The sequence below is a fragment of the Sinocyclocheilus anshuiensis genome, unplaced genomic scaffold (assembly GCF_001515605.1).
Source record: "Sinocyclocheilus anshuiensis isolate Anshui unplaced genomic scaffold, SAMN03320099.WGS_v1.1 scaffold1309, whole genome shotgun sequence".
In the NCBI taxonomy this organism is placed as follows: Eukaryota; Metazoa; Chordata; class Actinopteri; order Cypriniformes; family Cyprinidae; genus Sinocyclocheilus; species Sinocyclocheilus anshuiensis.
Window position 1 is genome coordinate 49,748 of NW_015548286.1, and position 12,612 is coordinate 62,359.

Here is a 12,612-nt window from a genome sequence, read left to right on the forward strand (position 1 = left end):
CACGCACACACAGACACACACTCAGAGTCAGCGTGACAACATCTCCAGCAGTTTCACCAGACCACAGCTAATCATCTGCATCATGACTTACTTACAAATCAGAAGAAATTCATTATCGGACAATGTTTGCCACTCTTATTTATTTTAAATCAGATATATTTTATTTTTTTAAATGGCATATTATCTATCTATATACAGTACTTGTCAAAAGTTTGGAAACATTATGATTCTTAAATGTTTTTAATGAAGTCTCTTAAGGCTGCATTTAGCTGATCAACAATACAGTAAAACAGCAATATTATGAAATCTGGAATTGGAATATATATATATTTCAGTCGGTCTGTAAGTTAGTAAGAACTCATGCTGATTTTTACATATCTAATTCACCACTAACTCTTATTATGATGTCTTTAAAAACAAAGCATTTCTTATTGCTAGAGTGTTAGCAGGTGTTATGCAAGTGTGAAAAGTAATATATATATATATATACACTGCCATTGAAAAGTTAGGGATCTGTAAGATTTTTAATGTGTTTTAAAGAAGTCTCTTCTGCTCATCAAGGCTGCATTTATTTGATAAAAAATACAGATAAAACAGCAATGTTGTGAAATATTATTACAATTTAATATAATGGTTTTCTATTTTAATATACTTTAAAATGTAATTTATTTCTGTGAAGCAAAGCTGAATTTTCAGCATCATTACTCCAGTCTTCAGTGAATGAATAGAAAGTTCATGTAACAGAACTTATTTGAAGTAAAACTCTTTTGTAACAACATCATTTCTCCAGTCTTCAGTGTCGCATGATCTTCAGAAATCATTATATGACGCTGATTTATTATCAGTGCTGGAAACTGATGTGCTGCTTAATATTTGATATTTTTCAGGATTCTTTGATGAATATAAAGTTAAAAAGAACAGCATTTATTCAAAATAGAAATATTTTCTATCAATATAAGTCTTTACTACCTCTTTTTCAATTTAACACATGCATCCTTGCTGAATAAAAGTATACATTTCTTTCAAAAAAAGAAAGAAAAAAAATTACTGACCCCAAACTTTTGAATGACAGCGTATATTGTTACAAAAGATTTCTATTTTAAATAAATGCTGTTCTTTTTGACGTTTTATTCATCAAAGAATCCTGAAAAACTATCACAGGCTCCAAAAGAATATTAAGCAGCACAACTGTTTCCAGCACTGATAATAAATCAGCATATTAGAGTGATTTCTGAAGATCATGTGACACTGAAGACTGGAGCAATGATGCTGAAAATTCAGCTGTGCATCACAGGAATAAATTACAGTTTAAGGTATATTCAAATAGAAAAGTGTTATTTTAAATCATATTTCATATTTCCATATAAGGAATGATCCTCACACATACCTACAGTGTGAGAGGCGTACAGTAACTGCTCCAGGATGGCTGTTTTCCCCACAGACGCCATCCCACACACCACCACCTTACACCCCTTCCCCATAATCACTGCTGGAACAAACACACATCACATCACATCACCGACCAGAAGAGCAGTCGTGTAACAAACATCACAGATATATTCACAGCTATACGCAGAGTAACTGATTACATGTAATCAGATTACAAAAATAAAGTACTTGTAATTAGAGTAAACTACATTTTAAAATACTTGTAATCAGACTACAGTTACTTTTTATTGATTACATGATTGCATATTATTCACACAATAGCAATAAATTATTTATTGATTCTCCCTAATTCCTCTTTTTCATCGTTTAAATGTTCCTTTCTAAAATATCGATTCAGAAGTCACTGCGCAGGTTGCACAGAAACCAGAGGCCACAGCATTTGAGCACTGGATTTACAGAAATCATTTCAGTTTTAACAAGTGTTTTCTCGACATTTCAACACATTGATTTTTATTTGAATTATCACTCTGTAGGTTATTTAACCGTGTGTTACTTACGTCTTTGGAAGGCTTTTGTCTTTCAAACACATTCAAATGCACAGATTCACACACTTTTTGTTGTCATCTTTCACCTAATATATTTACTTGAAGTACACCTGAGATTTTAAAAGAAATATTTTAATAAACAAGTATCACATCTGCATGTTCAAGGGTCTCTGGCTGGTTAATGGTCACATGACAAACAAAATATTTCATTTTCTCAGTAAGTTTTTTTGTTTTTTTGATAGATTTTAATTTTTAATTTAACATTTTTATGATTTAATGAAGTATTAGCTTTTCATGAACCCCCTGCAGTTCCTTCACAAAGCCCAGCTTGGGAAACCTTGACGTAATATCATGTTTAATATATAATATATTAAAAGTATATGAATTGGCAAAACCTGACGCACATGCTCTCCAGAAAGCGCATTTTGATTTTCAGTGAAAAAATAATAATAAAAAAGATTAGCAAAAGATTTCACATCACAAGTAACGCAACTGACTTTCGCAATGCGAGCGCTTCTTTATTTTTAATGTTTGTTTGCCGATTTAATTAATAAAAAAGAAACATCCCCGATTTTCATTGTGGCCCCAGACATTCTGGACCCCACTGTGCATAACAGTGACAAGTGTTTAAAATGACATGAAATATCTGAATATATAGCCGAAATAATCTGCACGTAAAGCTCAGTTTGCTGTTTGTTATGAGATGCTTGTGAAGAAAAGATATTAGCATGCGTTCATTCATCAGTTAGAGGCACACTGAGAAATACTAACTCACCTCGCGGACTGACAGACGATAAACAATAAACATCTGATCGATGATAAATCAGATGATCGTCAACATGAGACTTCAGTGTGTGCTTCAGCTAATGTCACTTCCGGGAGACGAGCCCTCGCTTCTTCTTTTCCTGAACCCTTGCGAAAAGTGAAATCATACTATTTAGTCTGAAATTTCAGAAACATGTTGCAACGCTGGGTAGCTTGTTGGTTAAATACATTTGATGCTTTAAGTTAAAATCAAATTCCTAGCTAGGACTACATTTCCCAGAAATCTTTAACAACGGAGCCGGAAACACGATGGAACAGCCTCATAAAGCATTATGGGTAACTTTTCTCTCTCTTTCCGGTTAGTACGCCATCAAGTAAGCGAGACTCTTGTCATTTTTCTGAATGTAGAATCCATCAAAAATCTGAATGCGTTTAATATCATCCGAGTCACACCTTTCGTGTGTTGTGTGCGGAATACCTGAGCTTTACTCTCTGACGCTCATTTCCCGCCATAATGATGTGGCGCGCTGGTTTTAAAGCGGTTTGTGGAGAGGAGAGTTGCTGGCGCGTTTTCTTCCGTTTATGTCAAAACTGAGTTAAACGTTACGTTGTCATGTCATTTTCAGGAGTTCTATTTATAACGGTTATTTAAATCGCTGTCTGTGGTTGAAGAGTACAGTTGTGACTGCATGTAACGGTTGCCATGTTGGGCAGATATTACACTGCATTATTATTCTATAATCCCCCTGAAACAGCTGTTTTGTATCTGTGGACTGAGACATCAGATCGCTCTTACTCATGATAATATTAACTCATACACACTTGCTGGTTTATGGTTGATAAAAAGCTGCTCAGACATAAAGATTTGACTTAAAATGTATCTGGCCGTTTACGATGAAGTGCATAACGTGTTTCTTAATTTTTTTGCCGCCTTCAATTAAAAAAAAAAGTTGTCATTTGTATTAAAAATGTAAAAGTTCCATGCAGTCTCAATTAAGACTGGATTATGGTCATAAAGCAGTGAGTAAAATGCAGTTTATTAAAGCAATAAGCCCCGTGAAGCCGTGGTTTACAGTGAATTTATAACCGCTGAGGGGGTTTTAGGCACGACGTGAACGCCCCTTAGCTGTTATAAATGAAACGGTTATTCCATGTACGTAGTAAGGTTTCACAAAATAAAACAGAGCAAATAAAGTGTAATGATATTAATAAAAACAGTATTCTTCCACCAAACAATGAAAACGGTTGTGGTTCCAACAAAGTGGTTGCCGAGCAACACACAGAAGTAAACAAAGGTGTGTGTTTGTGGAGTAATTTACAACGGCTTCAAACGTGGCTCAGCCAATCAGAATCAAGCACCGGAACTCCGCTTTATAACATAGTTTTAGAGGCAGCATCATGTCAACTATCAAAACGCATATGACTTGTGTTGCAGTGTTTTCCCGGCGTGGTCGTTAACCTGACTTTTGGTGCTGCAGGTGAGGCATCATGGGAGCGTACAAGTACATGCAGGAGCTCTGGAGGAAGAAGCAGTCGGATGTGATGAGGTTTCTGCTGCGCGTGCGGTGCTGGCAGTACCGTCAGCTGTCGGCCCTTCACCGGGCCCCGAGGCCCACCAGACCCGATAAAGCCCGCCGGCTGGGATACAAGGCCAAGCAGGGTGAGTGGTGCTTTACTGGTTGAGCAGTGTTTTTGATCCAAATGAGTTAAGCGCCACGTTTAGCTGATACTCAATTGAAGATTGTCTCTGTTGTCTTGAGACTGTGCATCTTAGCTCTGTGCTTTCGTCCAAACAGGCTACGTCATCTACCGCATACGTGTGCGCCGTGGAGGCCGCAAGCGCCCCGTGCCTAAAGGTGCCACCTACGGCAAACCCGTGCACCACGGCATCAACCAGATCAAGTTTGCACGCAGCCTGCAGTCCGTAGCCGAGGTATGTGAGCAGCCTGAGAGGCGATCTGCTGTTAGACGCACTGACATCTTGCTACTTCATTCAGTGAAAGTGATCGACAATGCTCTCAGGTTTTAAATGTATGTGGGCACTTTTAAAAAGCATATGCAGGGCTTTATGGTTTGACATTTATGTTTTTTTATGACCTGTAATCCATGTCAATAATGGACGCATCTACACTGGAACTGATTTTAGCGAGTAAGCACCTAATCTGTTTAAAAGGCCTCAATCGCTTGAAATGTATTTGTCCATTGAGACAGGATTACTGTGTCATATTAGTGTCCGAGTTACAGGTACTTTAGAGTCAAGCAACAACTCTGTCTGAACAAACACCCTCGGTCCTGTGATAGTGCAGCAATGCACATTAACTTTTTCAGCAGCTTTGCTTCCAGAAGTATTTTTCCCACTTATTTTTGTCATAGGTATTGGAAAAAAGTCTTCACTAAAGAGAATCAAACCAACCAGCTACAAGGTTGCGTTACAAACTTGATTGAAACGAAAAAGTATTTAAAAATCTGACAAAAAGACAAAGTTACAAGACTTAACACTAAAGGAAAAAAAAAGAACTACAATCCCATGAAGCATGGCATTAAAAGCTATTTATTTCAAATTGATTTAAAGATGTTGTAAGATAGGATGCTTTTTTGCAAGTATCATACCGTATGGCTATCCGTATAAATGACAAAGTTCTTTTGGCTCATTTTGCTCACTGCTTTTTTTCTGATTGGTGGCGATTTCTTTGCATAATCATGGGTAATGTTTATCTTTCCTGGCAAAAAAATGATTATATATATATATATATATATATATATATATATATTGAGAGAGAGAGAGAGAGAGAGAAGAATACATGAGAGTGTGTGTGTGTGTGTGTGTGTGTGTGTGAGAGTGTTAGTGTGTGTGTGTGTGTGAGAGAGAGTGTGTGTGGGTGTGTGTGTATGTGACAGACAGCATCAGTTCAAATGCTTTGTGTGACTGCTGAACACACACACACACTCACTCGGTGATGTACTGTAAATGTTACTCCATCCTATATGCATGATGCAAAGTGGAATGGAGAGCATTTTAATGACAGTTGCACAGAATATAAATTGCACATCTAATTTATCAGCGGAAAAAGCTTTTAACACAGGTGTCCCAGTGGAGTATGTAACAGAGTAATGCAAAGTGTCATAATGATTCTTTCTATCTTCATTTGCAGCACTAATTTTCTATTATTTCATCACTTTAAACCTTACAACTTCTTGTGAATTGTTATCTTTCTTTAAAATAATTGTTTCTTGATATTTTTATCTAATTGAACAACATTCAGAAAGGTTTAGTAGATAACATTCTGTAGCTAGTTTATTGCTCTGCACGGTGAGTCTAGTAATGGTGAGTGTCAGGTGATCACTCTTATGAACCCAACACTAAACGTTCATATTTGAAGGCCGTTGTCTGAGTTCAGGAAGAGCCTGTGAATCTTTTAAACTCTTCCTTGTGGCGTCTCTAGCCTTGAAATTTTATTTTTGTCCTAACATATTTAGCCGTAGGTCCTAACACCCTGACCTCTGACCCCTGACCTCTGTGGCCGGAGCCTTGAATGGAAAAGCTAAGCAGTGTTTGGTGTGAGAACCAGGCACCATTATTGATCTTTGGGCCCTAACGTGACATTACTGAATCAGCAATAGATGCCAATTTAATACTAATCAATAATGTGTTAGAAATACATCTCCTTTGGACTCATATTTATAGTAAGGTTTACCCCTTCTGTCCTTCATTACTTTTTGCTTTCTTTTTTATGGTTTAGAATATTTAAGCTTAAAGTGATGTGTAGATCTGTACAGATTTAATATAAAGGAATACGGTTCAAAAATCAAATTGTTCAATAGCAATCAAGTCATGTCAAAAAATGTCAACAAAAATAATTTGATTGATTGATTTATGTATATATTTATGAATGCATGCATGTATGTATGTCCGTCCAGTGACTTACCTGATCATAGTTAAAACATATCGAAGTCACATAACGCCCCAAAATATATATTTTGCCTAAAAACAAAGCCTGTTCAAAGTTTATTACCAATGGTTGTAATGGGACATTATTTTCATGACAGATAAGCACAACTCTCTGTAATTCACTATTCTCAATATTATTCAATATTAGTCATAAGTAGCATGAGTATATTTGTAGCAATAGCCAACAATACATTGTATGGGTCAAAATGATCCATTTTCCTTTTATGCCAAAAATCATTAGGACATTAAGTAAAGATCATGTTCCATGAAGATATTTTGTACATTTCCTACCGTAAATATATAAAAACTTAATTTTTGATTAGTAATATGCATTGCTAAGGACTTAATTTGGACAACTTTAAAGGTGATTTTCTCAATATTTTGTTTTTTTTTGCACCCTCAGATTCCAGATTTTCAAATAGCTGTATCTCGGCCAAATATTGTCCTATCTTAACAAACCATACATCAATGGAAATCTCATTTATTTATGTATAAATCTGACCCTTATGACCCTTATGGTTTTGTGGTCCAGGGTCACATTTTATAGTAATGAGAATACACATTTTAATGGTTCTAAAAACAAGACTACATTTAAAACCTAAAATTTTGAATATTCGATTTTTTTTCACCCCATAAGGCTACCAAGTGATTCATGCTAAATCAGCTTAAGTGTAAATCTCTTTTCAACTTGGGGTGCACAGCAAACACCACATTTCTATAAATAGGCTACTGGCCATCAAAACGTCCCTTTGATGTACTGAGAGGTTAGTTGGCAGGGCATGGGGTCACCAGGGCGCTCCGGGTGTGGGCTGAGGGGCACAGGAGGCCCCGCAGGAGCAGTGAAAGTGTGTCAGTGGGTTATACTGACCCTAATGCAGCTGGGGGCGGAGCCGCCCTGAAGCGGGTCACGTGATCTGCAGCTCCGCTCTCTAGCAGGCTACGCTCACCCACTCTCTGCGCTAACCCTGCGTTTATCCACAACTCCGAGCTACAGCAAGTCCAGTCGACTCAGAGAGCGACCAGGGAGCCTGCAATAGACGCGAGGTCGTGTGGATGTGGTCTCTAGCCGCTCCGGGTTTTATTATAGCGTTTGAATTCATTTATTTTTTCTGTGATAACCCGAGGGTGTTTTTTATCCAATCAAAACGGCGCTAAGTAATTCGGACTCTCTGGTAGGTGTGTTAGAAATGCTCCTCAGGTAGTGTGTAGGTGGAGAGATCACACAGCGACTAGAGAGTTGCTGTAAACGGAGTGAAAACGGCACTAACACACAGGTGACTGCGGCTCTAAGCTGTCGGAGGACATGGATTTCACAAAGGCTGGTAAGATCAGCACGGTTTACATTTACTTCTGAATATGACTGTATAAGCGGTGGTATCTTCAGTGTAGTCTTATTTTAATAAATGACACCGAAACGTAGTTGCACGTGATGCCGCGAATGTTTACTGTGCATTGAGGTGTGGTTTGGGTTTGTATTACTTTATTTTCAGCAAAACTTAATTTTTGATTAGTAATATGCATTGCTAAGGACTTAATTTGGACAACTTTAAAGGTGATTTTCTCAATATTTTGTTTTTTTTTGCACCCTCAGATTCCAGATTTTCAAATAGCTGTATCTCGGCCAAATATTGTCCTATCTTAACAAACCATACATCAATGGAAATCTCATTTATTTATGTATAAATCTGACCCTTATGACCCTTATGGTTTTGTGGTCCAGGGTCACATTTTATAGTAATGAGAATACACATTTTAATGGTTCTAAAAACAAGACTACATTTAAAACCTAAAATTTTGAATATTCGATTTTTTTTCACCCCATAAGGCTACCAAGTGATTCATGCTAAATCAGCTTAAGTGTAAATCTCTTTTCAACTTGGGGTGCACAGCAAACACCACATTTCTATAAATAGGCTACTGGCCATCAAAACGTCCCTTTGATGTACTGAGAGGTTAGTTGGCAGGGCATGGGGTCACCAGGGCGCTCCGGGTGTGGGCTGAGGGGCACAGGAGGCCCCGCAGGAGCAGTGAAAGTGTGTCAGTGGGTTATACTGACCCTAATGCAGCTGGGGGCGGAGCCGCCCTGAAGCGGGTCACGTGATCTGCAGCTCCGCTCTCTAGCAGGCTACGCTCACCCACTCTCTGCGCTAACCCTGCGTTTATCCACAACTCCGAGCTACAGCAAGTCCAGTCGACTCAGAGAGCGACCAGGGAGCCTGCAATAGACGCGAGGTCGTGTGGATGTGGTCTCTAGCCGCTCCGGGTTTTATTATAGCGTTTGAATTCATTTATTTTTTCTGTGATAACCCGAGGGTGTTTTTTATCCAATCAAAACGGCGCTAAGTAATTCGGACTCTCTGGTAGGTGTGTTAGAAATGCTCCTCAGGTAGTGTGTAGGTGGAGAGATCACACAGCGACTAGAGAGTTGCTGTAAACGGAGTGAAAACGGCACTAACACACAGGTGACTGCGGCTCTAAGCTGTCGGAGGACATGGATTTCACAAAGGCTGGTAAGATCAGCACGGTTTACATTTACTTCTGAATATGACTGTATAAGCGGTGGTATCTTCAGTGTAGTCTTATTTTAATAAATGACACCGAAACGTAGTTGCACGTGATGCCGCGAATGTTTACTGTGCATTGAGGTGTGGTTTGGGTTTGTATTACTTTATTTTCAGCAGGAGAGCTCTAAGTAGGTTAACAGCGCCAGGCTTGTGTTGTTATGCCATAGATTGTGGGTTACAGTCTCCCGACTCACATAGACCGCTCAGCCTAGCCATGTGCGTCTGTGTTTACGCGTCCTGTGCGTCTGCTCTGATTGGTCGAGAGAAGTCGTGACGTACGTGTTGCATAATTTGCATGGCGGTATGGATGCATCTGCAGCTGCTGTTACACGTGAGGCGGCCGCAGTCTGACCCACCTTCCGAGATGGTCCTCAAGGCAGAACACAAGATCCAGGGGGCGTGGTAGGATCCAGATCCAACTCCTCCCACATTACATATCCCTAAACCCACCCATCTCCACCCCCTGATCCCTAAACCCACCCATCTCCCCCCCCTAGATGTGGATCCAACCCCGCCCCCAAGACATGCCTAATGTACCCTAATGTAAGAACACGCCAATCAACAGCTCAGCGGCATGACATTGTTTTTTTCTTTGTAAAGAAAATTAAATATAAACTAAATAGTTGAACTGAATTGAAAAATGGCGTTGGGATTTACTTTCATTTACGTTATTTATTTATTTAATTTTATAATAGGATTTGGATAAAGGAAGAAAAATTATCATTAGAGCCTCATTAGCTGTGTATATATATATATATATTAGTTTCCTTCTATTTGACTGATCAGCATGTGCTTATTTAATTTGATATTTTTTATCTTTGTAATTATTAACAAATAATAGCATGTTAACGTTTGAAAAAAAGTTGTTTGTTAGTTCTCAGTATTTCATTTGAGTTGAATTGTTTGCCGGTAAGACCTACACCCTGAAAGAGGTATTATGTAACGGTGTTACCTAACCATTGAGAGCGGGGCAGCAGAAATCAGGTCAACCCGTACAGAGAGATACATTACAGCCTGGTCCACTTTCTGACAATAAGACTGGCTGCAGCTTACAATAAAACATACGGGCGAAGATGATGTTTGTAATACCTATATGGTTTGCATTTACTGTGATGCATGTCAACAGATGCATGAAAAAGCTGGAATCAACCTCTAGGCCATGTCTCGTCCTCATATGCTTCATAATTTATATCCGCATATTAGGGTCCACGTGATTTGGAAAATTAACTCTGAAAAGTCATTTGACATTTGTTGCTCTTCTGTGTGTCATCCAGCAGGTGGAGTGATAGCTTACATTAGCTCTGCGAGCTCGGCCTCCAGTCCCGAGTCGTGCCACAGCGACTCCTCCAAGAGCAGCTATCAGTCCTGCTCTCCGCCCCACGTGGGGCAGGGCCAACAGGGCGAGACCCTCGCTGTGGCCCCTCAGTCCCGCCCACGGAAGACACGATCGTCCTCCACCGCCAAAAGCAGCATTACAAGTGAGAGACTGATCTAAATGAAAATAAAGGAATCTGTGGAGTGTTCTTAAAGTTCTTAAAGACTGATCATCTACAAATGTAACAATATTTTAAGGAACTATATGAATATGTTTAATTTTTCACATTTCTGTTGTCATAGTGTTAATTATTATGTAATAAGCATGTCAAAAATATGCTTTCTCATGTTTACCCTAATGTACATGTATTCACATTCCCTATGTAATTTTTTTTATGCAGTTTGATATGTCAGGGAGTTCAAAATGGAACAGAAATAGAAAAAAAAAAGTATTGTAGATTGGTCACATTAATCATAATAATGATGCAATGAGCTGATATTTGTCAATTAACATGGCAAGATTCATTATATTTGTCCTTGTGAGCTTGATCATGTAGTAATGGTTTTCTAGCTGTTTGAGGAAACAGAAGGAGAAAGCCAATCGGAGCGCAGAGAGAATTCCTTGTTCATCTGACCCTCTGTATTTCCGCTCCTGCAGAGATTAATGGGCTGGTGCTGCTATGTAAAGTGTGTGGAGATGTGGCGTCAGGATTTCACTACGGCGTTCACGCCTGTGAGGGATGTAAGGTGAGAAAACGTTAAGTGTTAGTGTGAATCGTCAGCCACATTTCAGTATATGATTTTAAGAACTAGAGGTTTAATTTAGTTGTTTCTGAGATACAGAGAAGTCAAAAGTTTAGAAAGGGGTGTCTGAAAAACTCATGTTTGTTCGGTTTTGCTTACTACTCAGTAAAGGCGGTTTGTGCTCATTTATAGTGTCTGTTTCTCTGTTAAACTGTCACTGTTGTTGAATTAGATGGGGCCAATGTGACACGGCTGTCATGCCTTATCTGGGTAACATCTACCTGTACATTGTCCTGAAAGGAGATGTCACTTTGCTTTATTTATGCCTAGAAAGCCTGTTTAACCATCAGAGCAAAGCTCCATGACAGAAGGGTGTCATCGGTCCTGAGCGGGACACCTGCTCTCCATACCGACCCCGAGGCTCGACACCTGTTACTCTCTGTGTGGGCTCTGTGACCCTGACACTGCTCTCTGTCTCTTTCACTTTTGCACCTGCAGGGTTTCTTCAGGAGGAGCATTCAGCAGAACATTCAGTATAAGAAGTGCCTTAAGAACGAAAGCTGTCCCATCACGCGCATCAACAGGAACCGATGCCAGCAGTGCCGCTTTAAGAAGTGTCTGCTCGTGGGCATGTCCAGAGACGGTGAGCTCCAGCTGGCATTGTGTCCCAGATACAAAGAATGGAATCGGTTACAGGCCGACATATTTGACCTCAGCGTTTAAACTTGAATAGATGAGCCCTTAAAAAAATTAAGAAATAAAAGTATGTTACCTTGCATGAACATTTGATCCAGATACATGTATAAGATGATACAGAGATAGATAGATAGATAGATAGACAGACAGACAGACAGACAGACAGACAGATAGACAGATAGATAGATAGATAGAGACAGATGATAGATAGATAGATAGATAGATAGATAGATAGATAGATAGATAGATAGACAAACTGATAGACAGATAGATATACAGACAGATGATAGATATATAGATAGATAGACAGATGATAGATATATAGATAGATAGACAGACAGATGATAGATATATATATAGATAGACAGACAGACAGACAGACAGATGATAGATAGACAGACAGACAGACGATAGATAGACAGACAGACAGACAGATGATAGACAGACAGACAGACAGATGATAGACGATAGATAGATAGACAGACAGACAGACAGATAGATAGATAGACAGACAGATGATAGATATATATAGATAGACAGACAGACAGATGATAGACAGACAGACAGACAGATAGGTATATAGATAGATAGACAGACAGACAGATGATAGATAGATAGATAGATAGATAGACAGACAGACAGATGA

General features: G+C 38.9%; 2 protein-coding genes and 1 pseudogene across 4 annotated transcripts in view; 2 read left to right on the forward strand and 1 right to left on the reverse strand.

Annotated features, from left to right (window-relative positions):
• The window catches only part of nkiras1 (NFKB inhibitor interacting Ras-like 1), an 8,475-nt gene extending 5,469 nt beyond the window's left edge, over positions 1–3,006 (reverse strand). Inside the window, exons 1-2 of one of the 2 annotated variants that reach the window (XM_016443491.1) lie at positions 2,710–3,006; positions 1,388–1,488 (exon numbers count right to left, since the gene is read on the reverse strand). In XM_016443491.1, coding sequence (XP_016298977.1) covers positions 1,388–1,481 — 94 coding nt within the window. In that variant the 5' untranslated portion in view covers positions 1,482–1,488; positions 2,710–3,006. Of the gene's footprint in view, positions 1–1,387; positions 1,492–2,709 lie in introns of both variants that reach the window. The other variant, XM_016443493.1, reaches the window with a different exon arrangement.
• Positions 1–4,743, forward strand: part of LOC107655881 (60S ribosomal protein L15-like) — a 28,703-nt gene extending 23,960 nt beyond the window's left edge. The window contains exons 1-3 of one of the 2 annotated variants that reach the window (XM_016443494.1): positions 3,008–3,073; positions 4,178–4,359; positions 4,496–4,743. In XM_016443494.1, the coding sequence (XP_016298980.1) occupies positions 4,188–4,359; positions 4,496–4,728 (405 nt within the window). In that variant the 5' untranslated portion in view covers positions 3,008–3,073; positions 4,178–4,187 and the 3' untranslated portion in view covers positions 4,729–4,743. Of the gene's footprint in view, positions 1–3,007; positions 3,074–4,177; positions 4,360–4,495 lie in introns of those variants that run through there. The other variant, XM_016443495.1, reaches the window with a different exon arrangement.
• A 4,007-nt stretch (positions 4,744–8,750) lies between these two features.
• Positions 8,751–12,612, forward strand: part of LOC107655882 (nuclear receptor subfamily 1 group D member 2-like) — an 11,535-nt pseudogene continuing 7,673 nt past the window's right edge.